This window comes from Typopeltis vanoorti, chromosome 8, assembly GCF_054136105.1.
Source record: "Typopeltis vanoorti isolate ZY-2024b chromosome 8, IOZ_Tvanoo_1.0, whole genome shotgun sequence".
NCBI lineage: Eukaryota > Metazoa > Arthropoda > Arachnida > Uropygi > Thelyphonidae > Typopeltis > Typopeltis vanoorti.
In genome coordinates this window covers 128471508-128499274 of record NC_143556.1, presented here as the reverse complement: position 1 = coordinate 128499274, position 27767 = coordinate 128471508, and the positions used below count along the sequence as shown (strand labels likewise).

Sequence of the window (27767 nt, the reverse complement as noted above, 5' to 3'; positions counted from 1 at the left end):
AGATGCAGGCTTTTAAATCGAATGTAAACAAGTTTCTCCTTTCCCAATCCACTTCCCATATACAGTACTAATGTACGATACGTTGATCAACCAACCTCTCATGTATGGGCCCAACATTAAAAAAAATATATATATATGTGTGTGTACTAATATTGATAGTGAACTACACGAGAATGATTGGCACATATAAAGGAGGAAAAGTATCACTGTGAAATAGAAATACGTTAGAAGCAAATGAATTAATTATTAATAATTTACAGTTGTGCTATTATGCATGTGTCTTGCAACATTGTGTATCATAGCAAATGATATATCATCCTACTATCCTATAATATTTACACATGAATGTTCACATTTATGATGGGTATAATTAAAATACTTATGATAAGAGAGAAGTCTGTTGTAAAATATAAATTAACTAATAATAAACAGTACCTATACATTTCTGTAGCTTAGTAACTGATTAAGAAAGAGGCATATTTATCGAACTAATAAGTTTGATCAGATGATCATCTAGGCATGGCAGGAAATCATGTGCATTGATGGACTGCTGAGTATATCATCCTGTACATTTGTTGTACTTGTAAATGCTATAATATGATGCATTGTAAGTTCTGCAGGATATGTGATTTACATCAAAGGGATAATTGGGACAAAGTGCAGAATTCAGCTCCTTTTGAATTCATACCAAGAACATGAAACAAAGTTACTTAATGTAAACTATTATTGTTCGCCTAAGTACCATGACAAACAGTTCTCATGAAGTTCTTGTATTTCTCACTATAGAGAATGCTGACATAACTTCTAATAAATAGTGTGCTATAATAAATTGCTGAAAAAGTCCTGACTGACACCTCATATCAAGTCTGTACCATAATATAATCTCAAGATCATACATGGTTCCATAAAAATTCATTCAAAAATGGTGTTAATTGAAAGTTTACCAAATGGCAATTCACCAAAAATGAAAGCAATTTGTCAAATAAACAAACACTATTTCATTGTATGACAATTCATTGCAAAAGCAATCGACTGAAAAACAATTTGCCAATAATTTTTCAGTGAATTCCTTTCATAATTCATCAAGGGAGTAATTTTCTTGTGAGATATCGTGTAAGGTTCTGTAACAATTTCTAATATTACCCAAGATGTACACAACACATGTATGTGGTTGAGACTTGTAATAATTATTTTGTTGTATTGTAGAATATTATTCTATAAGGGCAACTACTATCTCATTGTGTAGATGGAGCTTTATCTCTAGACAAAAAATTTCATCAATGTACCATGGACCATAGTCTAAGAACTGGAAAAAAATATTTTATTTCCTTATATATTATATAAGGAACATGTAGGCCTAATGTAAGTGACTAGAAAAAGTACCGTGTTTAATCTCAAATAAATATTACTTTTTATATTTCCCCCCTTCATATTATTATCTAAAATACATAATATACATATACAGACTGAAATGATAATTTTTCTAAAAAGAATGAAGAACTTGGCACACGTCTGCATGTTGTTGTTATTGTCGAGTCTATTGAAGAGCTTCTAGATATGACAGTGGAACCGTAGAACTGCTGTGGCAATCTGTTGAACTTTGGAGTAGAGCTTTTCTGTAGAGCAGCAGCAATTGCTGGACAATACATCACCTATACCAGTTATCGTATCTTCTTTTAAACTCATTCACACTGAATGCTCTCATTACTTCACCAGGCAAATTATTTCCATGCTTTCACGCTTCTGTGAGAGAAAAATCAAACTTTTGTCCTTTTCTTTACTACACACAAACTAACTTCAACAGATGCTCTCCTGTTCCCTCCCCACCTTCCATTATATGGAAGATGGGGAGAGAACATTATAAAATATTATAAAACATTATAAAATATCAACTGATATTTTATAATGTCCTCTCAAAAGTTTATAAACCTCTTTCATGTTGTCCCTCTTTCTGCCATCTACATTCTTTCAATCTGCTGTAATCTATATTCCATAATCCTGATATCCTCCTCTTTCTAAATCTTTTTTGCATCCTTTCCACAGCTTCTTTATACTCTCATAACCCCAGGGACCAAATCTGCACATGGTAATCCAGGTGCAATTGTATCAAGGCCTTGTAAAGAGGCAAAGCAACTTTCATATCCTTATATGTGAATGATAGTTTCAATGCTGCAATTATTCTTTGAGTTGTGTTTGCAATTATTGCTATGTGACTCATCATCATCAAATTCCTGACATGTATCCTAAAGGGGGTGTACAGGATATTATGATAGTACTACATGAAGAACTTACATCATTACTAACTTCCTATCAACAATTTTCCTCCAAATTCATCTGTTATCTGTCAAGACTCCAACATTATCAGATGTTGGAGTCTTGACAGAAGGCAGTCTTCTAAGGCACTTTTTGCTGTATCAATCCATCTACATCTTGGTCGTTTTCTTGAAAATCTGGCAGAAAACACTTGTTTTGCTGATCTTTCCTCTCCCCCCTCTGTTTAAGTGACAATACCACCTAAGATTAGCTCTGCTAACACATTCCTGGATGTTAACAATATTAAGTTTTTTCTTAATATCCTCATTTTTAATATGATATTTCCATTGATGTCATCTGTTCACTCCCTTAATCTTTCTCAAGAATCATCTGTAGTCTCTAGTCTTTGATCAAGTGTTCTATTTCTAACACAACTCTCAGATCCATAAGTTGAAATTGGTTTGGACACTGTCTTGTATACATCTACTTTAGCATTTTGACTAATTTCTCTCTTATTCCATATAAATTTATTCAGTTGACTTCTTACCTTACCAGCTTTGTTGATTATATTGTCTATTTCCATATTTAATTTACTATCTTCACTAAAAATTGTACCTAAGTATCTGAAATGTTTTACTTGTTCTGTAGGTTCTCCATTCACAATGCAGTTGACATTTTCAATGATTCTGCCTATTTTCATTGTCTTTGTCTTTTTATTGCTGACCTTCATACCATATCTATTACAACAGCTATTCAATTTAGTCAGAGAATCTTGCAGACTTGTAGCAGATTTATTTAGAAGTATAACATCATCCGCATAAAGCAAAGAGCTGACATTAACATCTCCAATTTTGATATCATGTTTAATACCACTTTCCTTCATAATGTGATCCATATAGATAATGAATAACAGAGGAGATAATGTACATCCTTGTCTCACCAAAGATTTAACATTAAACCATCTTCCTGTACTTCCTTCAATTCTAACTGCTGACTTAGAACTCAAATCAAGACTAAGTATTGCTTGATATAATGTCCCATTGACATTATATAACTGTTGCATAGCTTTCCTCTTAGAACCTTGTCATATGCCTTTTCCAGATCTACAAAATTTAAGTACAGATCTTTGTTATCTTCCCTAGATTTCTCAACTATTTGTTGCAAAGTGAAAATCTGTTCCTAACACCCTCTATTTTGCCTGAATCCAGCTTGTTCTTCACCAAGCTTCCCTTCCACAATCCTTTTCCACTCTTTCTCAAGTAATATCTCTAATTCTCACATTCAGTTTTATTTCCCTTTTTGTAGATGGATACTGTGAGTGCTCTATTCCAATCATCTGGAATTCGTCCCTCTGTCCAGGCCTCCTGAACTGCAAGACTTTTATACTTCCGTACTTCAGCATTTCTGTTCGAATATCATACTCCTGTTGCCTTTCCGCATTTCAGGCTTTTGATGGCTTTTTCTTTTCCAGCATGTAATCCTGACCCGATTGGGACATCCATGTAGTTGGGCTACTTTGATCACTGTCACCAGCTGGTGGCAGAAACAGTCACATCCTTAACTGAGACACCTTCTAATGCTATAATCAAATTTATCACTCTTTGACTTCGAGTTCCTTCTTTCACATGCTGCTTGAGAAAGTTTCTTACAACTTTATAATTCATTATTTGGTAAAGTGCTCATTCCGTGATTTATAGTTTCGATGAATTGTTATTATTTTTTTTTTTTTGATTAATTGTTGGTTTGAGATGAATTCTCTTTTAGGAAATTGTTTATTCGAGAAACTTCCTGTTGATAAGTTGTTGTTTATTCAATTAATTTTTTTTCAAACAATTGCCTTTCAGTAAGTTTCTTTCAATGAGTCGTGTTTGGTGAATTTTTGCATATCGGCCATACATATCAATACTGATCTTTCCCACTAGGCACAATATGGCAGCATAAGTGGTGAAATTTGTGCTAGAAGAAGCCTTCTGATGCATTATATCAGGTGTGTGATCTTGTGTACTATCTGGCAGTAAACTGTTTTACTGTCATTGCCATATCTTTGAATGGAGGAGGCAAGGAAGGTCACCTACTGCCTAAGTTTAGTTGGCATTATCTCTAAATAGGAAAATGTTCCTTTGCAGCAGGAAAGGAATTTGAATACAAACTAGCTCACTGCCCAAGTTAACATATTCATATTGGGCAGGAACTTGCTTGACCATATATTGTGGTTTTTTTGCTTACAAAGTTTTCAATATCTGTGACATGCTGGATTTTCAGTAGAATTTTATTTGTGAAACTGCCTTAATTATATAGAAAATCCCAAATATAATTCTGTCGAATTTCAAGTAATATACCCAATTTCAACCATTGAGTGCATTATTAACACGTATGACTATATATTTTCTGCAACTGAATAGTAATTGTATTTAACAGCTCCACTTCATACCAGATACATAAAACTTATACTTCATAAAATATAAAATTCTTATAAAATATATAAGTAGGAGATGGTTACCATTGGTAGTTCCACAATTTTATTGAATGATGTTATGGAAATGGAAGGCATTATTGTGTTAGATATCTTATATTTCCTTTTTATTGTGATACTGTGAAGTAATTTTTGCTGATTTCATCAGGAAAACCTATGCTTGTTTATGATTTTTTTTTGTGTGTGTGTGTTTAAATACATATTCCCCTATTTATTATTATATCATTTAAAATAAAAACTGAATAATTATCTGAGTTAATTGTTATTGCCAATTTCATATATTTTAAAAAATCTTTTTCTTTTTTTTTTTTTGTTATGAATTTAACATTTCTTTTTTAACATGGTAATATGAGAGAGATTTCATTTATTAAGTATATATAAATCTCTGTGGAATTGTTAATTATAAATAAATTTCTAATGAGCAACTTTCATGGCTTAAAAATTCTAATAAATAAGATGACCATTTATTAAGACATCACCAGAGTTCACGATCAATACTATCAACATAAACCTTAATGACAAAGAAATGGAGCTGCTGAAGAATTGGATAAGTACCAAATCAACATAACAGGGGTGACTGAAACAAAAAAGTCAGACTGGTTAGATCTTGTCAATCAATAAATACAAAATGTTATAATCAGCAATAACAATCAGGGAAAAGGAGGAGTAGCTATAGTATTCAACACTAATGTTCTTAAATGACAAGAAATATCAAATAGTGATATGGACAAATATAAGAATGTTTATCAGGACAAATATAATCTTGTCTAAACTGGTTTGTGAAGTTTGCATCCAGATGGGTGAAGCATATTCCATTATGGCTCAGATAATAGAGGTGTATTTGACTTTTAAGGCTTTAGCATCAGCTCCCCCACTCTCTACCGGAGATACTTTTCATGATATTTAATTTAATGCCTCCAGTTTTAAAGGGTATAGTTGGATGAAAAAACTGCAACATTAATATGAGAAATATTATGTTAGCAGTTTTAGTCTGTCAAACTCACTTTTCCACTTTAATGTCACTGTTAGAGTGGAAAAGAACATTCCAATTTCTTTAAATTTGAGTGCTGGACAAATGTGTTGAAACAGTAATACCAACATTGCCATTAGATTAAGAGTTTGTAGCTTGCAACTTTCGCTGTTGTGAACAAAAAGCCACAAGCTTTTTGTGGGTTCAGACTCATTGTGGCACACATTGAGTCTGATACTTGAAACTTGCACAAAATTGTTTATAATATGCACATGAGTCAGCATAAAGGGAATATTTTCTACCACTGTTCTGTCATTTGTTTCATTTAGCAATTTTCAATGTAATTAACCCAAATATATAGAACATGTTCAATTTTCATGTTTCATGTTATTGTTATCATTTCTTATTCCTTTTATAGTATCTGTCTTCCATTACCAACTTTTTAGTAGCCTCCAGAAATAAAAAGCAACACAAAAAAAGTAACACATTCACTTTTTTTTAACCAAAATTAATTTAAGTACTTTCAACATGCTTCCAGATTTTGAATCAAAATCTGCTATCCAAAATTTATCCATTACATAATCTTTTTACAGGTGCCTATGCATCTTATACTTTTTGGAATGTTTTGTAATATTTTTGAAAGTCTTCAAGGTTGCACACAAATGCATGTGTGAGTGTGTTCACTTTAATTTGGACCCTAATGGCTTATAGATCTAGCTCTCCTCATGATTGTAACACATTTTATTTGTATTTGTAATGAATAAAAAAAAAATTTTTTTTTTTCCCATTTGTTGATTCAAAAGTTCAAGCTATTATAAATTATAAAATAAACTGAGTTATATAAAGATAATGAAGCCACTAGTTTTTACGATAATACTTTAAGCTTCTTCTGGATTTAAAATACATAAAAATAAATGCATTAAAGCAAACATGAACTATTACGATGATAAAACAGTTATTTTTGAATTTTTTTTGTGGAAGTCCTCCTTCACAAAATAATGAAGAGGACTTCTGCTCCCGAATTATAAAAGAAGCCACAACAGTTCTTCGTTCAGAACAAAACCTTAATAGAAACCAAGGATTGGTTTTGCCTGAGATCTGGAAAAGCCTCATTAGATCTTTTAACATGCCAGAATTAACTTTTGCTGCCAACTACAGAACGTTCCTACATAATAACTAGTAGATCATACACGCGCTATGCGTGTGATGTATGCGTTCTTCTGCTTTAATAAAAATGCAATTGTATTCAGTTTATTTTATGGTTTTAGTGTAAACAGTTTTTAGCGTTTAAGTGTTCTTGTTTTTATACATCTTTCACCCTGATGAAGCCAACAGCCACAGTTGGTGAAGCTAGTTGGTATAACTTAGTTTTAAAATAAATTTGACCAAAAAAAACCCAAATAGTAGTCATTCGTTTTCCTATGAACTATTATATTACTAAAAAACAAGCCATGCAGGAACCGTTATAATACAGAGCGAAATGAAACCATGTGGGTTCATTTCGCTCTGTATTATACAGAGCGAAATGTGGCATGAGTTAGATATTGTTCGGCGTTTTATGCAGATAGTTGGCTGAATTAGTTGGCAATTTCCAAATATCGCACTCGATTAATCCTTAGTTTGTATTAAGTGTACCTTGTGAAAAGATGACCATAGTAAAGTTATTCTCTGTAAGGCATAGATCTCTTTCACTCAATGTTGTATGTGCAAAACATTTTTCAAAGTGAACTTTGAAAAATGTTTCCTCATGTGAACAAACCATAAACCTTCATTTTGGTCTCATTCCACCAAAAATTAAAATTTACTTTGGAGCTAGAAAGTGGTGGTAAACTGCCCTTCCTAGATGTTTTAATTGCCAAATTTTTTGGAATAGGCTTTTCAAAATTTTTGGCAATTAAAACATCTAGAAAGAACAGTTTATCACCACATCATCTGTCACAAAAACTAGATATTATACATATGCTCCACAAAAAGGGTGGCCTGTATCACAAGAAATGAAAAAAAGCTTAATAGAGAATTACAAACTCTAACGGCTTCACAACAAATATTCACAGAAACTCGTACACAAATTGCTATTTCTTATCCTGCTCCATAGCAAAATCTTGACATTTAGTACAAGATTTCAGTTTCCATCCCTTATATTGGGCTTTCGATCTAGATCGTTACTCTCCTCAAAGCTCATCAGGATGACTTTCAAGCCTATTTTGACTGTCTGATGTTTACTTCATTTATGTAAAGACCACAACTTCTACAAATATCCTGGTATCTGTAATATTCTGAGCTGTTGTGTTGTTTCTTATATAGGTCAGACATCTAGAAGCTTTGAAATAAGATAGAATGAACACATTGGAAACATCAACAACAGAGAAGACAAATTGGGCTTGGCTTTTCATTTTTCACGCACACATACATGACAACATTGAGTGGAATAGGAGATCAATGTCTTACATAGAATACAGCTTTACCACTCACAACATAAAAGAATCTACTGTGGTCATCTTTTCACAATACACACCTAAGAGAAATCAAGGATTAATCTTGTGTGATATTTGAAAATCGCTTATCAGATCTTTCCATGCATCAGATTTCAACTTTTCTTCCGATTATCTACACACACAGGGGCATGCCAGTAGTGTCTGGCGCCTGTGTGCAAAACTTTCCTTGGCATCCCTATACCCCTTCCCCCAATAAAAAATCACTTTATAAAAACGTATCAGTGAGTAAAAATGAAATACAAAATATATTAATTATAAGTTTATTGAACAAAAAGCAGAAATTACAAAAAAAAAAAAAAATGTATCAAAAAACAATAAAATAAAGAAGGGTACAAAAACAACAAAAATATTTTGTAAAAAAATTAATATTAAAATGAATAAATAATAGAACTTACAAGTATATAAAATAGGAACATAGTAAACATTATTGGGTAAAGAAATAGGTAAATAAATATTTAAACAGAAAGAAAAATCACTTAATGAATTGAACTTTTCTAGTTTTCATTAATGAAAATTCTTGAATAATATCATGTATATCAAGTTGATCCAAAAGATCTGACTCTATTGATATAATGGCAAGATTTGAAAGTCTGTCTTGTACCATTGTGGAGCGCAAGTATTTTTTAATAATTTTAAGTTTAGAAAAGGTTCCACAGATGCTACAGATACTGGTGATGATAAAAGAATCCGAAGAGCAATTGTAAAGTTTGGATAAACTGTGATTAAGTCGTTTGAATAAATATACTGAATTATCTTATATATATCATTTTTAAAATTAGAAATAAATGGTTGACAGTGTAAAATTTCTTCGCATGAATCGTCTGTGTCGATGTCTGAATGATTCTCTTGTTAATTTTTGTCGTACCTTTTTACAGCAAGATAATAAATATTCTTGTTTTGTGAAGTACTTAATAAATACAAAAACTGAAATGAATTCATATGTTCTTTTAATAAAGTAAATCTTTCCTGCAAAGATTGTAATGTTTGATCTATTATGCAGAGAAAAAAAATTACTTTAAATGAAATTTTAGGATCTACTATATTTTCATTTTCATGTTCGTAATCAAATTGTGTTGTCTTTTTACGTCGCTTTAGTGGTCTACTACTACAAAATACAGATTGTGCCTCAAATTTTGCTGCAATTAATTTTGAGCTTTCTACAATTTCTTTGAAAGTTTTTCATCAGACTTATAATCATTTAAAAATTGATTTAGATCATTCAGTGCATCTAAAGCAAGTTGGAGATTCATAGATGAAGACTGCAGTATTTTGCTGACAAAATTCACTAATATCATACCAAATCTTTGGCCCCTGTGTGTGTCGCACACATTGCACATATGGCCAGCGTGCCATTTCACATGTTCTGTGTGGTTTCATTTCAGCTTATTATATTGTAACGGTTCCTACATGGTTTGTTTTTTACTAATGATATAGTTCATATTTGCTTTATTGAATTTATTTTATTTACCCAGAAGAAGCCACAAGTGTTAGTGGCTATTAGCTTGCATCATCTTTGTATTTATGACTAAATAAAACCTATTTATTTTATAATACTTATTGTCGAAAGTCTTCTTATCCAAAATTCGAGCTGGTTTATTAATTTTGTATTACACTTTTCCTAAATATACAATACAATGTTAATTGCTTCTACTAAATCCAGTATTGTTGAAAACATGTTATTTAGATATTGAAGAATTTTATTGAAAATAATTTGATATATATGTATGCAGTATTTTAATTATATTCTCTAATTATGGTTTTTTTTCCATTGGTACTTGACCATTGATATCTTGGTATCTGCTCTTGCAGGTGTTAACACAAACTGTCTCTAGTTCTGTATTAAGTGATGGTGATTGCCATGGTTCTCCATCAGAAATTCCTTCTTCACCTCAAGCATCACACTTATTCCATGGAGATAAAAGTTGGGCCATATTTCACAAACAAGGTAATGAACTAATATGTTGTGGGGGGGGGAAAATTGAGAAGCAAATAGCTGACTGATTAAAAGAATTTGTTTACCTTAAACAGATATCGGAATTTACAAAATCAGTTATGACAAGCGTGCCACCTGTGTTTACTATCATTCATCACTTATGCAGATTGCATTATGAAAGAAACCGACTATAACCTTATAATGTATATGATGTTATACTTCTGGATAAATTTCCTACAAGTCTGTGGGTTTCTTTTAAATTAACTACTGTAACAAATTTGGTATGGAAATCAGCAATGAAACGACCGTTGTGGCTGGAAAATGTCACTTCTACTCATTAGTGGGACCCAGACCAAGGTAGTTACTGAAATTGAATTGGTGCAGAAATCATGCACAAATTTTAAATAGCATTCTAACTAGAAAAATAGCTCCAATTCCACATTGTCTTTTATGAGAGTTCTCCAGTCATCTAAATTGACTTTTGAATTATGCAGAATTGAAAAGGCCTACAATAAAACTTTAATACATATTTTAGCATTACTGGTACATTTCTAACAGCTTTTTCTTCCTCCAGCACTAAACTGGACTCATGACTACACTTCTTCTAAATATGTTATATCATTCAGCAGTCATGTCTTATTTCATTTAATAATTTTCCAAAGTAGTTATGTTAGGAGCATCCATAGCTCAGGTGGTTCAGGTGAGCTGGAAAGACCTGGGTTCGAATCCCATCTGTGATGTAAGGAACCTTTGTCATGTGTTTTCAATCAGATGGCGAGTTAAACCAATCTCATACAGAGGGGAGAGAGTTTTTCTTCGTGAAACTCTAGTTTTCTGTCCCTCAAACCAGACAACTGACCAGAAGAACATAGGACGCACATAATTTGTGTATATATAATAGGAATATACAGACATAAGACATGCAGGAATAAATATTAACCTTCTTATTCCATCTGATTTGGTTTCAAATGCCTGCACAGTAAAGTATCAGTCTGTATGAGCATAAATTAGGAAGAAAGGAAGGAAATTGTATCATCTCAGATTCCTTCCTTTTACTTTGTTGTTTCCTCTAATTCTAAGCTTCCCCCCCCCCCCCCCACACACACACACCATAGCTTCCATAACAATTTTGCAGAACATTTTAATGATGCTAATCCTGTGTACTTTTCCCAGAGTGTTCTCATAACTTTTGCTTATTTAATTTTTACACTTAATTTAGATTGCTTGCTTTTTTTCTTGGAAAATACAGAAAAATCTTATTTTGTGTATTCTTAAAGAGCATTGGTGATGACTTCCTTGCTGCTACTTCTAGCACTGCCACTTTAATTCCACTACACAGTTCTGAGTTTCAGATAACTTTGACAACCTGCATCTCTGGTTGAATCACTCAGATTCTGCCACCTGGTCTTAAGTTGATTATTTTTAAAAAATTTTCCCTTTTATTTCCTTAAATGACATTTGCATATTTCAGCAGGCAGTATATATCCAGAAGCTGCTTGACTTTGCTTATTTCAAACTTTGTACTTTTTTGACATTACTAGTGTCATATTCATTTTTAAACTACTTCAAACTAGATGGTGATCAACTCTTATTTCAAATCCTCTGTATATGCACTTGTATCCTGCACCAGTCTGAAGGATATTGACACTGTCATAATCAACATGACTATCATTCTTACACATATCTCATGCGAATTTGTACACATATTTATGTTGGAACATGGTGTCATTAATGAACAGAAAATCAGCAGATGCTTACGGTTCCTTTTCAGAGACAGGCAGGAGGGTGGCTGTTCATTTGAAGCAATCTGGTGTGAGATTAAGACCAGTAAGACAAAATATACAGTAGGTTGTTGCTATAGGCCAGGGAGTTCCATAAATGATCTGGAAGACATGCAACAGTAAATTAATACAATGAGTACAGGTCGAGTGATTATTATGAGGTGCATCAGCTATGGAGATATAGACTGGAAGGAAGAAAGATGACATGGCAGAAAGGAAATAGACAAGAGACAAATAGACTGAGAGACAATTACTTAAGGCATCATGTGATAGAGGGGACTAGGGGTGGGAGAGTGTTGGACTTGGGTCATAGGATCAAGAAGAGCTATTTGTAACCAAGGTGACAACATTGTCTCCAATTGGTAAAAGTGACCATGTGATCTTGACTTGGGAAATTGTAAAATATGAGGAATATTCTATCAAGAAAGGATATTTGTGGAACTACAAGGCAGGTGATTATGACATGGTTAGGAAGAAGGTTAAATCTGTACTATGGCATAAAACACTGCAGGGTAAGGATATTAGTAGTGCATGGAATATAGTTAAGGGTCATCTAGAGGAAGCAGTATTAAATTATATACCTAAGCTAAGTAAAGTTAATTGAGTAGGAGTTAGATGGATGAGTAATATCATTAAGCATGAGCTGCAGAAGAAAATGCAGGTAGATAAAGAGAAAAGTGACCAGCAAACTCACGAACAGTACAAGGCTCAGGCAAGAAAGGTGACCAGCATGGCAAGGAAGGCAAAATCAGATTATGAGAAGAATTTAGCTGAGCAGGCCAAAGGAAATCCCAGAGTTCTTTTGTTATGTGATAAGTAAGGGGAAGAATGACTATGAAAGATTAACCTTAATGAGTGATGATGGTCAAGAGGAGACAGGAGCAGATAAAATAGTTGAGTTACTGAGTGACTATTTTGGTATTATCAAGGGTATTATCATCCTAGTGAGGTTACTGCTTTAACCTATGTGACAGACACTACTGTGGGAACAGAGGTGGATGAATTGGAGGTTCTTAGGGTATTACCGAATTCCATGTAAGACTGCTGTGGGATTAGATGGGATATCAGCTGGGTTTTGCGAGAATGTGCAAGGAATCTGGCAGTGCCTCTGACTAAGCTGTTTAATTTAAGTCTCAGCTCTGTTAGAGTTCCAAGGGAGTGGAAAGAAGGCAAAATTATTCCTTTGCATAAGAGAGATTCTGATACTAGCATAGCAAATTATAGACCAATCAGTGTAACAGGCAGTGGTAAAAGTACTAGAAAAATTGGTAAAAAAGAGAATTCAATAATGGGTAGATAAAAGTATGATACTGTATGAGGGTCATCAGGGCTTTGTGAAGGGTTGGTCATACCTTAGTCATTTACTAACTTTTTATAATAGAGTAACAGCTGAGTTGGATAATCCTTCATGAAGTCCTTCAAGAAATGTGGAATCAGCAATGCCATGGATGGAATTGAGGATGATCTCATATATATATATATATAGAGAGAGAGAGAGAGAGTGACTCAGAAGACAGCAGTAATGCAGTTAGAGAAACAGTTGAAGAAAGTGATATGTCAGGAACTAATAGTGATGAGAAAATTATATGTCCGGAACTTAGAGTGATGCATAATTTCTTAGTATGTATCTTAAAAATATTACCCAATTACTAAATATACTTTGAATGTTTAAAAAAAAAAAAAATTAAATGTGTTCATCTTATACATGGGGGTGTTTTATAGATGGAAAATTGCTGGAGGGGCAAAATCAAGGCAATAACAGGTGACTAGTGGTGTGCTGCAAGGTTCAGTGCTGGACCGTTTCAGTTTAATTTGTACATAAATGATATATTAAATAACCTGAAAGGAAATATTCATTTGTTTGCTGATGATGCGAAATTAGGTAGAGTAATAGTTAATCAAGGCGATGTGGATAGCTTGTAGGACAATTTAAATAGGCTGTCAGTATGAGCAAAAGTTAATGGGTGTCAGTTTAATGTCGAGAAATGCAAAGTTCTACATTTCAATATATAGATGACATATCACATTGATGGCACTGTACTCCAGGAAATAGATGACGCTAGAGATTTAGGGGTTGTGGTAGACAGGGAGTTAAAGTTCAGATAACATATTGCTAAAGTAGCTCATAAGATTGCTTGGCTAGTGAAGAACACATTAACAAGTAGAGATAAGGAAGTTGTAATTCCTCTTTATAAGGCCTTGATACAGCCACATCTAGATTACTGTGCTCAAGTCTAGTCCCCCTGGGTTTCTTGGGGATGAGGAAGTGGTGGAGAGAATTCAGAGGCAACTGAATTCAGAAGATTCGGTGACTAAAATGGTGAGTGGCCTGTGGAATATTCCCTATGAAGATAGATTGAAGGTGTGTGGATTGCAGAAGTTGGTTGATAGGGAAAAAAAAAAAAAAAGAGGGGATTGTGATAGAAACATTTAAGTTGCTCAAAAGGTTTTATAGGATAGATGCAGAGAAAATGTTTCAACACTTGGCTCTAGGGACCAGAACAAGGGTTCATACTTGGAAGTTGAATAAAGGTATGGTTAGTAGGGATGTGTGGACTAGATTTTTTGCTTGGAGAGTGGTGAATGATTGGAATGGGTTGGCACAGTCAGTTGTGAGTGCTTTGTCTGTTAATGGGTTCAAGGAGAGGTATGATAGATTGGGTCTCCCACGATGAGTCTTTGGGCTCCATAGAGGTGCCTGTATAATAATAATAATAATTATTATTATTATTACTAGTTTCATATCAACAGTTTTTTTCTAAATTAATGAAACTAGATTTTTCCAACACCTGTTTTGCTAGCCTTCCTCTTCCATTCTGTTTACTTGACCAAAGCATTTTAATTAAATTTTGTCACCCATTCTTGAATGCTAACAGTTGCCATTTCCTTTATTTTTTAATATGATTCCACATTAATTTCATCTGTTTGCTCTCGTAACTTTTTTCAGAACTCAAATTTGTGATTTATAGTCTTTGATCAACTGTGTTAGTTTAGGGTTTTGGTTAATTTCTGCATTTTCCTTATAAAGTTATTGAATTAACTCCCTACCACTTCAGTACTTTATTCCATTATTTATTTCCATATTTAATTTGGCATTTTCACAAAAATTGTGCATAAATATCCAAAATATTTTACTTGCTCTAGAAATTCTCCAAGAATTGCCATAATTTATTTGGTACTGAAAATGCCTTTTTGTTGAAGTTATGTTTTTGTCAAATCTTGCTTCCAACATGAAGAACCTTTATAGCAGCTTGTTGGAAGTTTAAGCAAATATGACCTCTCCATTACTTCTGCCTAAAAGTCGAAACCGGTCTGGGTACTGGCCCTTCCCTTAATACATAGCATTATACATATCCGCAAGGAGATGTGCTTTGCATTATGGGGAGATACTGAGACAAGCAGTGATGAGAGCTTGGTCCACCTTTACTACGAGTTGCCTCAGTCCTGAAGATACTTCAGGTGCAAACTTTGTTTGCTTACACTTGGATAAAGGATTAAACTAAATTTATTATACTTTATAGCAGCATCTCAGTTGAATGTGAGATAGTCTTACATGGAGGAGTGGAGTTACTCCTCTTAACTCAGGTTTTTTTTTATTGCACAAAGGCAACTTAGTCAGAAGAACAGATGCAATTAATAGACACAGCACTATGGAAATAGCTTTACTAGTACATCAGGTAGGTTTCTAAGAAGTCAATTACTTAATTGCAACAGCTCTTTGAACCTAACTTGTAAGAAAAAGTAAGGATGAAAATGACATCTCTAATGAGAATGCATTTCATGTTTTAGATCATCCTGCCTAGTTTTATGATTTTTCATACCAAATTTGTAATAACATTTATTTAATGGTATAATCTTCATAAAGAATAGAAGCTATCCATAGAAATACACTTTTATTAATACAGACCAGTATTTTACAAATAAACATTTATTAAAACCTACCAGTTTCGCCAGCAAACTGTCTGGCTTTTTCAAGGTATTACGGAGATATGAAAGTAAATGCAAATTAAAAGGAACATAAAAAACGTTGTAAACCAAACTAGTATCTATGGTTACACGTTTCGCGTGACAGAGATGGCTTATTGTTCTTATTCATTTTTTTAGATATTTTGATAAAAAAACAACCTAACAGTGTCAAATTATCCATTTACAGAAAGCCCACAGATACTGGAAGATATCTTCACTATACTTCAAACCATCACAAGTCACACAAACTGAGTTTTATCCACATGTTGAAACATAGAGCCAAAAAGTTTATATCAGAAGAGGAGGATACACAGAATGAACTCTCACTAATAGCCAACACATTATCACAAAATGGATACCCTCAAAACATCATCAAAAAATATCTATACAATGACAACCCCAGACAAGAAGAATCCCACCGTCAGCACGTTTCTACTGTAGTGATACCTTTCATCAAGTCAATTTCTTATCAAATAGCAAGAATACTAAGAGCCAACAACATCAGAGTGGTCTTCAAACCAACCACCAACATCAGACAAGTTTTAGGATCTCCAAAAGATAAAGTTCCTTTCTACAAATATCCAGGAGTATATTACATTCCCTGCTCCTGTGGTCTTGCCTACATTGGACAAACTTCACGAAGTTTAGAAATTAGACAAAAAGAACATGTTGGTGACGTAAACCACAACAGGAGCATTTCTTCCAGCTTAGCACATCATTTCTGCACGTCTAACCACACGATAGATTGGCAAAACAGCTCCATGCCATATCTCGATGACGACTACAGGCATCGTGTTTTTAAGGAAGCCACAATAGTACTAATAACCGGCGGAAACCTCAACAGAAATCAGGGTATAATTCTCAACAGTTCGTGGAAAAACTTGATCCTCTCTCTCAGTCAATCTGAACTGCAGCTGGCCAGTAATCACATTGCAAGTCTACAACAAACGCGCATGCGTGATAATGCATAAGAACAATAAGCCATCTCTGTCACGCGAAACGTGTAACCATAGATACTAGTTTGGTTTACAACGTTTGTTATGTTCCTTTTAATTTGCATTTACTTTCATATCTCCGTAATACCTTGAAAAAGCCAGACAGTTTGCTGGCGAAACTGGTAGGTTTTAATAAATGTTTATTTGTAAAATACTGGTCTGTATTAATAAAAGTGTATTTCTATCTATAAAAACGACCAAAAATGTATACCTTGAAGAAGCTATCCATCTTTAATTTTAATATCTGGTTTAATGGTACTTTCTTCCATAAATTTTTCTTCATATACATCTTTGTCCTACACCTGATTTTATGTCACTTCTTCTTTCTGTGCATTCTTCAATTCAAATGGGTGAGTTATAGTTTAAATATAAGACTGTGTAGTATTATCATAATATCCTATACACCTTCTGAGGATGCATGTTACAAATTTGTTGGTTAAATAGACTGTGTAATTTCTGTGTAATGTCCCAATTTACAGATAATTTAGCATTTTGAAACAGCTTTTCCAGATTAGCTGAAAATTTAATTACAGATGCATGTTATATTAATATGATTTCTGTGTACCATTTGTGGTAAAATGAGTCTCAAATACCACAGTATAGTGTCTGCTCTTCTCAGTACAGTGCCCATGCATGTCATCATACCTTAATAGTACAGGGTGTAAAGCAGACAGTTGTATGATCGCAATGGCTACCTTAATGCTTCCATTGTAGTGGCCTTATTGCTAACTAAGGGTGATCATACTGTAATGCAAAAGCAACTGCTGCTAGCTTTTCCAATCAGTGCACAAGACATGAATGACATGTTTGCAGTGCTAGAAGGGATTCTGACATTGATTCATTGAGTCATAATCCCATGGATATGAACTTAGAAGTTTTAGATTGTGTCTTCTGGAATGTAATCTGAAGGTGTTCAGTCACCTTCCCACACCAGTAGATAAAGCTGCTTTTTATAAGCAACATAGTGTTCAAACATAGTACTCTTGCAACCACTAGCCAGGAATTGTTTCTGGTAGAACTGCTCGTTGGACCTGTACTGATGTTCATAACTTATTTTAATTTTTATATTTAATGGTATTATAACACCAAGAAAAATTAAATTATAAAAAGGATATTTATTAACAAGCTTATATTTTGCTGGATTTCAAACCAACATCTTCAGAGCAAAACAACATTACAACTTGACATCGAGTTAAGAGAAACAGTTCAAATTGTAATGTACAAAAGATATAAAGTCCTAATTTGGCTCCTTCTAATGTTGATTAAAAGAAATATTGCAGTTGAGAAAGAGTTGATCTTAGAATTATAGGCTCCCAAATTTTTGACATATTGATACCGCCGTAGTTGTTGGGGTTAGAAGAACGCTTCATAGCCACTGCTGACTTTAAATATAGTCTTTATGATCTGAAGGTTATATAGCACATTGGTTTTCTTCCATTTAATCATCTGTGAAGGGCTATCCAAAGCATGGTCTGTTAGTCCTGACATTCATCATCGTCAAATTCCTGATGTGTACCTTCAGGGGTATACAAAATATTATGATAATTATTACATGATGAAAAAGTTATAACATTACTAACTTTTAATCAGATGTGCATTTCTGTCTTCTAAGGCACTTTAAACTGTATCAGTCCACCTACATTTTTATCTCCCTGCCAACCTGGCAAAAACACATGCTTTACTAATCTTTTCTCTCCTGTTCTGTTTTAGTGACAATACCATCTGAGATGAGCTCTGCTAACACATTCCTAAATACAAAAAATCGTAAGTTCTTTCCTAATATCCTCATTTTTAATGTGATACTGCCATTGATGCCATCAATTCATTCGACTAATGTTTCTCAGGACTATTATCTGTGGTCTCCAGTCTTTGATCAAGTGTTTTATTTCTTACCTAGGTTTCAGATCCATAAGTTAAAATTGGTTTGAACACTGTCATGTATATAGCTAATTTAGTGTTTTGACTAATTTCTTTCTTATTCCATATAAAGCTCGTTCTGACTTGCCCTAATAATGGTAATGAATGGAACTAAATGTGGGAATTACAGAGGAATTTCTCTACGAATGTTCTCCAAGGTGGACGTTAACTGATTTTCCTGTCTGACTATAGTAGGCTATGGCACAGCCACAGAGAATTTCATACATTCCAGGATATGTACTATCATTACTAACGTGATCATCACTTAGTTTTAAAAGCAGAATAAAAATGAATATCACATTGAAAAGAACAGTGTAAAAAAAAGTTGTAAAAAACAAAAAGTATAGCAGCTTTTACAGGTAAACAGTTCACTCAATTATACAAACATTATTGAAGAAAGAATGAAGCAATTCAAAAACAAGAACCAAACCTTGGAGTCTCTGTTGCTACTCTGAAGAAAATTGTTTGATTCGGCTATGGAAATATGTAGTAAAATTGTCTACAAGAATAGAAAAATAGAACACTGCACTGAACACAAGTTAAAGAAGCAGTCTATGAAAAGAAGAAAGCATATCAAAAGTACCTATCAAATAACTCAGCAGATGCCCTAAAAAGAGTAGAGAGAAAAATGTAAGAGAGTTAAGTTATGTGTAAGAGTAACTGAACCAAGGCACTTTAAACTGTATCGGTCCACCTACATTTTAGTCTTCCTCTGGGTCTTTTTCCTGCCAACCTGGCAAAGAACACTCGTTTTACTAATCTTTCCTCACCTATTCTGTTTAAGTGACAATACCATCTGAGATTAGCTCAACATGGGAGTACTTTTTTAACCTCCCTACTGGCCGACGTGGATGAAATAGTGACACCAAATTGCACTTCTTATCCATGTTATTCAATGGGTGTTAGAGCTTCGTATCCAGATTTAGCTGAAAGTCTATAGACGTCTTGGCCGGTTGGGGGGTTAAGAATATAGAAGATAAATATCAAGATGGCCACAAAATGTCTGAAGGCTATTAAAAAAGCTTATATATGGGGGAAAGAGCACTGCAAAATAAATCAAAGATGATAAAAATGAAATGAAAAAAATATTGAAGATAATGATATTCTGGAGTAATTAGATTGAAAGACTGTTAAATGAAACAAGCAGTGATAGAAAAGAAGTAAAAAAAATCAAGTGAAATGCAAACAGGAGTACATATTAGTTTTTGAGGTTGAAGAAAACCATCAAAAACTTGAAATGTGGAAAGGAAGTTTGAGTAGGTGATATCTGACCAGAAATTCTTAAATATGGAAGAATAAAAGTATTGCAGTGGTTGTACTACATAATTCTAAGAATCTGGTAAGAAGGTGAAATCCCAGATGATTGGAGTAGAGCTCTCATAGTTCATATCCATAAAAAAGGGAATAAAACTTAATGTGGGAATTTTTCTACTAAATGCTCCAGGTAAGATTCATGCAAACATACTTGAAAAAAAGGTTGAAAGAAATTGTGAAAGTGAAACTTGAAGAAGAAGAATGAGCATTGTTCAGGCCAAATACAGATTATCAGGATCAAATTTTCACATTATGACAAATAGTTGAGAAATCATGGGAATATGACAAGGATCCATACTTAAGTTTTGTAGATCTGGAAAAGGCATAAAACAAGGTGTCCAGAGAAAAGCTTTTCAAAATGCAATTATATGGGATAATTGAAACATTATACAGAGCGATACGTAATGTATATTAAAGTTGTAAGTCAGCAGTTAGAATTGAAGGAAATAGAGGAAGATGGTTTGATGTAAAATCAGGGATAAGACAAGGATGCACATTATCTCCACTCTTATTCATCATTTATATGGATTTCATCATGAAAGAAAGTGACCCGATATTAAAATGGGAGATATCAGGCTTAGTTCTTTGCTTTATGCAAATGTACCCCTAAACACAGTGGTGAGCTATAAGGGGCTCGTGCAAGCCCTTTGTTAAATTTTCCTCAAATTTGTGAGCCCTTGTTCTTGTTTAATAATCTTGTAGAACTAGAAAATACCACATGGGTAGTGGCCTTTACCATAATGCATAGCATTATACACACCCAGAAGGATGTGTGCTTGAAGTCCCAGTCATGAAGATACTTAATGTGCTAACTTTGTTTGCTTACATTTGGATAAATGATTAAACCAAGAATATAATTTCTTGACATCTTTAATTTATAGTATAACCATGTGAAAAATATTTTCAACAGTTTAAAGTTAAGAATCTGAGCGTTGGGTTAGAAATCAAGCACTTGATGAAAGATAGAGACTTCAACTCTGAGATACCTGAGGTTGATTAGGAGAGTGAACAGATGGCATCAATGGCAGAATCATATTAAAAATGAAGACATTAGGAAGAAACTTGGCATTGTTTGCATTCAAGAATGTGAGACCTGGGCTAATTAAGGTAGTATGGTCACTTAAACAGAATGGAAGAAGAAAGGTTAGCAAAGCAGGTGCTTGATGCCACGATAGAAGGAATAAGATCCTGAGGAAAACCAAGGTTTAGGTGGATTGATTCGGTCAGAAGCACCTTAGAAGATGAAATGTTAGATACTACAATATTGGAGTGTTGACAAGTAATAGACTGATTTGGAGGAAAATTATTGATGGAAGAACATTAACAGTGTAAACATATTTATGTAATGCTATCATAGCAGCCTGAACACCCGCTGAGGGTACATATCAGGAAATTGATAATGAAGTTTTAATAAGGGCAAACTCCATTATCAATTTAAATATAAGGAAAATTAAAGATACTGAGAAATTATATACTTGATTTAATCCTTTATCCAAGTGTAAGAAAACAAGTTTGCACCTGAAGTATTTTCAAGACTGGGGCAACTCATGGTAAAGGTAGTAGGACTTTACATCACTTGCCTTAGTATCCCATAATGCAAAGCACATATCCTTGCCGACATGTATAATGATATGCATTATGGGAAGGGTCACTACCCAGACTGGTTTCGACCTTTATTGAGGTCTCATCAGTGTGAGCCAGACCCATAGGTGATACCAAGGTTGAAGTAATGCAGAAGTCATATTTTTCCTATATGAGTTGCCAGTAAGTGTTACCCCTTATTATTAAAATACTCTGGATTAGAGATAGTTGTTGAAAATTTTTTCCACTTGGTTATACTATAAATTAAAGATACCAAGAATTTATATACTTGGTTTAATCCTTTATCCAAGTGTAAGCAAACAAGTTTGCCCCTGAAGTATTTTCAGGACTGGAGCAACTCGTGGTGAAGGTGGTATGACTTCACATCACTTGCCTTAGTATCCCATAATGCAAAGCATAGCATTATACATGTTCGCAGGGATATGTGCTTTGTATTATGGGATACTAAGGCAAGTGATGTGAACTCATACACCACCCTTATCACGAGTTGCCCCAGTCCTGAAAATGCTTCAGGTGCAAACTTGTTTGCTTACATTTGGATAAAGGATTAAACCAAGTATATAATTTCTTGGTATCTTTAATTTATAGTATAACCAAGTGGAAAAAACTTTCAACAACTGTCCTTAGGAAAGTAGATAAAAGTTGCTAATCTGACCACAGGTCAGATTAGCAACTTTTGGATCTGGTGTGATCTGGTTTGGGTCTTGTGTGAAGATTATATTTTAGTAGTACCTCAGGGTCTTATTCATTCCTGGATTTATAGAATAGGAATAGTGGTGTTTTATTCTTGCGTGTTTGAGGAGGGAGAAGTAAGGCCATGTAGAATGGCAAAGATAGTTCAGTTCTTTGGAAAGAACTGCATCATTAGAACATATAGCTGTGACTGTGTAGCATTTTAGCTTTCTGTAAAGGAATAAAGATAATGACTCATCAGGCAAATGACTAATGTGTCAAGAAAAGGCAAACAGTTATTTGAATCTTTTTCTACTGTAAAGTGAATTTTGGAGTATTGGCTGTTAAGGTAAGTTACAAAAGAATTCAAGATGTCTTGCCCATGTGGCTTAAATGGCAAACACATTAACAAAGCATAAACACACTTAAGTTGCTATAGTAGCTATTTTGTTCTCAAAGTGTTCCATGTACAAGTTAGCTAAGGGTGAGGGGACATTGCAGTACCATTAATCTGTAGATGTTTTCCTCTTAAATAAAGTAACCTGCATGCACACTAAATTTGAATAATTCAGTCATATTGGGGATTGGTGGGAGTGGTTTAGACTTGATTAAATCAAGAGTGTGTGTTTATGGTACATTAGTAAATGGGGAAGTGACATCAAATCTAAACATTTTGTCTGAAACTTTAAGTCTGTGATTTTTATTATTATTATTAACTGATCTTATGGTGAGTAGGAGTGAGATAAACTCCTACTCAACTGTAATGCTTCTTTTAATCATTATTGGACACCAAATTAGGTGTCCACTAATGATTAAAAGAGTGAGTGAGATAAACTCCTACTCAACTGTAATGCTTCTTTTAATCATTAGTGGACACCAAATTAGGACTTAAGATCATTTGTCCATTACAGTTTGAATTGTTTCACTTATTGAATGTTATGTGTAAATTGTAACATGTTATTATGCTCTGATGATGCTGGTTTGAAATCTAGCAAAATATAAGCCCATTAATTAACATCCTTTTATTCTTTAGTTTGATGTTGTAATATTGTCAAAAATTAACATGGCATAGTATGTAATGTTAGGAGGATTAAATAGAAGTGTTGGTGAGTTGTTGTATACTTTTACACACTATAATTAACCCAAGCTTCCCTTACAGCTGAAATCTCCTTTATCTGCAAGACATTCCTGTCCAATGGTTATAATGTTAAAAAGATAAATGAATGAGTTGTTCTTCACACCCATCTCAACACAGACTACAGTAATGATATTACTATTCTTTATATCTGGGGTACCTCAGGAAAAAAAATTGAGGAGAGGAAACTACACCATGACTTGCAGTGAGTAACTTTGACACCCTTTTCAGTACATGCACTATGAGATATGCTGTTCAGTACTGTCTTCTTTTCTTTTTTTTCCCTTTTGCGCCATACTGTGTAATGTGACACTTCCATGATGATTCCAGGACTCCTTGGAGGTGTCACATTACACAGTATGGTGCAAAAGGGAAAAGAAAAGAATACAATACTGACGGCATATCTCATAGTGCATATACTAAAGAGGGTGTCGAAGTTACTCACTGCAAGTCATGGTGTAGTTTCCTCTCCTCAGATTTTTTTCCTGAGGTACCTCTGATATAAAGAATAGTAATATCATTACTGTAGTCTGTGTTGAGAAGGGTGTGAAGAACAACTCATTCATTTATCTTTATAACATTGTAGCCATTGGACAGGAATGTCTTGCAGATAAAGTTAATTTTTTCCACTTATTGTTTTCTGTTGGCTTTTACAATTTTAAGATTGTATTCTGATGATTTCTGTGAATGAGACAAAATAGGTGATCTTTTAAATTGTGTTTAATTCTTTCTTCTCTGTTCTCTGCTATTCATTCTGGTAAACCTAATAATCAGTTTAAAGCAGCACATAAGCCTTAATACTTATCTGTTAATTCTACCCAGAGTTGAGATCTTTATTCTAGGTGGAAGGCATTGCATTTGATTGTTTGCATATACACACATACTGGCTAGAATTCTTTATGCAGATCTACGTAAACCTCACTTAGCATATATACAAAATACTTGGCATTGAACACGGATAATCCATGTTAAGGTTGAGATTAGGGTTGATGTAGAAGAATCCCAGCACTTTCTTTAAAATAGATGTTTTTATTTATGAAAACATGTAGTAATTTAGTAAAGGATGCTGTGGCCAGTATTAGTAATTCCATGTACTGGTGGATCAGATTTCTTGGAGGCAAAGAGGAATGATGTTCAGAGATGGAGATGCATGTAAATATCACTTATGTAGCATATGTGCAAAATGCATAGTCATGTCAGTTACACATTGTAGGCAACTATTTAAGAATGCCGCTAGTCTCTAATCGTCAATAGTATTGATCACAATGGGAAACACAAGATCTTTTGGAGTTCAATAAAGGGATTATTGTGGGTGCCTGTCTCTGGCTGGAACCACAATTTTGAAAACAGCAGAGCTGACTAGTTTCTCAAAATGTGGGATATCCTGGGTGTTTAATCAGTGGAAAAATAATCCAAATTGCTTGTCTAAGCGGCACTGTCTGAGAAGGCTTGTACGGACAAACAGAATTTCCTGTGTGCAGCAGTTGACCGAATCATATAATGAAGGCAGTTCCCAACCCATATCTCACCAAACTATGCACAGGGAATTGAAGAGGATTGGTATTGGTAGTCATGAATATATGGAAACCTGTATTAAATAAAAGGGTCTAATTCCAACTCTTTAGCTTGGTTGGTTGAAAGAAAGAAATATACTGTAGAAAGGAAGTCAGTGAAATTGAGGTCACCTAGAAAGATGACTTCATTGTGTGTGTGTGTGTGTGTGTGTAATTGGACTGCAGGAAATCAAGTTTTCAAAATAAGTTCTGGTTATAGTGATATTAGAATATGAAGAGAGTAGTGAAATTCAGTAGATGCATATCACTGAATGGAATGGAGTGGGGAAGCCTCTAAGCCAGAGGAGGAATTTAAACACAGCCTAGTGGCTGTGCGCTTCGCAACCATATGCCTGGGGAAGGAATGTCCTGGGTTCGATTCCCGTTGGTGACGTGAGAAGCTGAAGGATCTTCCTCAGCCATAGCCAAGTTAGCTGGTCTTGGGCATGGACAGTAGGATTTTTTCCAAGTTTATCCTGGGGTTTTTCATCCTGCAAAGCAGGCAAACCGGCCTTGAGAACTCAACACTATCCTATGTCACAGGACATAGGATACACCGGGGCGTAGGGCTTGACCACCTTATCCTCTGGACGGTTTGAGGTTCGATGGTTAATAAACCCTCAACACCGCAAGGTAAAAGAGGGTAATAGTAAGATGAGATGGCATTACAATCTTAAAATTCTAGATTTGTGCATTCTTTGGCAAGTAATTTTCATCCTCAAAAACATACGTGCTACTCTTGTAACAGAAGGAATTATACACAGTGTAATTTAGATGGTTAAGGTGGACTGTGGTTCTTGTAGCTACAGTTGTGGAGTTCGGTCAAAAATAGGAGGCCAGATTTTAGATATCTATAAGTTAGTGTACATTGTTATTATTTATGCTATGAATGTTGATGTGAAAGTGAATTTTTTGGGTAGAGTTTTTATTATTTTTTTATAATTTTAGTTGAGATGTTTTTTTTTTTCATTTTATAATTATTGTTGGAGAAATGGGAAATTTTGTTGATGGATCAAGTTATTTTTTTAGTAAGGGGTCAGAGATGGGATCTAAATTTGAATAGGGAAAAGTTTGAAACTGCTGAAATTTGTCTGTTTAATCATTTATTTATCTATTTAATCTGATACATTAAAATTATTACAAAAATAATTTCTTGATTGAAATTATTTGATTTTCCTATTGATTAACATTCATATTTTTCATTTAAGAATAAATTTTATAAACAAAGACAAAGAATGACAGTGGATTCTGCAATCTCTCTCTCTTACCCTGCCCAATTGTTAAAAGGAGCATTTGAACAGCATATCTTGAATGTCTTCACCCCACATCCATCCTTCGTTCCTTTATGTCAAAGATGAATTTTTTTTAATTTGGAATCCTTCCTTGTCAGATGCTTTTTCTACTTCTTCATCTGAGAATCAAATTCACTAGAAGCCAAAATGCATAATAATGGTAGCAATGTTTTATGGTAAGTCAGGACTGGCAGATCATGCTTTGGACACCCCTTCATACATGATTAGATGGAAGAAAATTAATGTGCTATTTAGAAGCCATTACATATCAGAAAGATTATTTTTAAAGTCAGCCGTAGTTATAGAGAATTCTCATAATCTCAACAAATATGGTTGCATTAATAGCCAAAATTTCGGACTGTTATCTTAAGATCGACTCCTACATAGCTATAATACTTCTTTTTTTGCAACATTAGAGGGCATTAAATTAGGACTTTAGATCTTTTGTCTGTTACAATTTGAATTGTTTCACTTACTCATTGTCATGTATACATGCTGCTTTATGCTCTGAAGATATAAGCAAGTTAATAAACATCTTTTTTATAAAATAGTTTGTCTGGTGTTGTTAATACTGTTAAAATAAGTTATTAGTATGCACAGACATATTCCATTTCTTTTTTTTTTAAATGATGCAAAGTTCTTTGGGAAAAGGGTGGAGATTGAATAAGCTGGAAAGGCAGGCAAAGGATTGGAGAATACATGTCAGACTACATATGAATTACTGTGCTCTTATTTAGTTGCAAGGATTTGGAGGGAATGAAAAACATTTATAAGATAGGAAGCAGATAACAAAATGATATCAGGACTGTGGAATATTAGGTACAAGATTATATTGAATGTGTAATATGATGAATGGCTAATTTGATTGAGAAATTTAAAATCAGGAGAAGTGCTTACCAGATACACTGGCAAGATTTTTCAAGGACTAGAACAAGAGGACATCCCATGAAGTTGCACGTTGGAGCAATAAGTTTCATGATATAAATTAAAGATGACAAGTAATTATATTCTTGGTTTATTCCTTTATCCAAGTGCAAGTAAGTAAACAAAGTTGGCAGGCAAAGTATCTTCGTGACTGGGACTACTTGTATATAGAGGCTAATGACTTCACATCAGTTTCCTTAGTATCCCATAATGCAAAGCGCGCGCACACACACTTTTGGATGTGTATAATGCTATGCATTATGAGAATGGTCACTACTCAGACACATTTCAACCTTTATTAAAGTATCCCCGCACTTTAATACTGTGTGATGTACAAGATAACCCTGAAGAATCACTGCTAAACTCATCACTCCAGGCAGGAAACTCAGCAATGGCTTCACTCAGTGACAGGAAAAACTTGTTGCTGAGCAGAGCAACAAGTTTTTCCTGTTTTGCCTCCCCAGGAAGCAAGCAAATCCAAAAATGAACATT

At 34.0% G+C, this 27767-nt stretch overlaps 1 protein-coding gene across 4 annotated transcripts in view; it reads left to right on the top strand.

Moving 5' to 3' along the window:
* LOC150104343 (ralBP1-associated Eps domain-containing protein 1-like) overlaps positions 1 to 27767 on the top strand; it is a 485081-nt gene that overhangs the window by 130586 nt on the left and 326728 nt on the right. For all 4 annotated transcript variants that reach the window (XM_090396932.1, XM_090396933.1, XM_090396930.1 and 1 more), the window contains exon 6: positions 10001 to 10136. In XM_090396932.1, coding sequence (XP_090253058.1) covers positions 10001 to 10136 — 136 coding nt within the window. The remainder of the gene's footprint in view (positions 1 to 10000; positions 10137 to 27767) is intronic.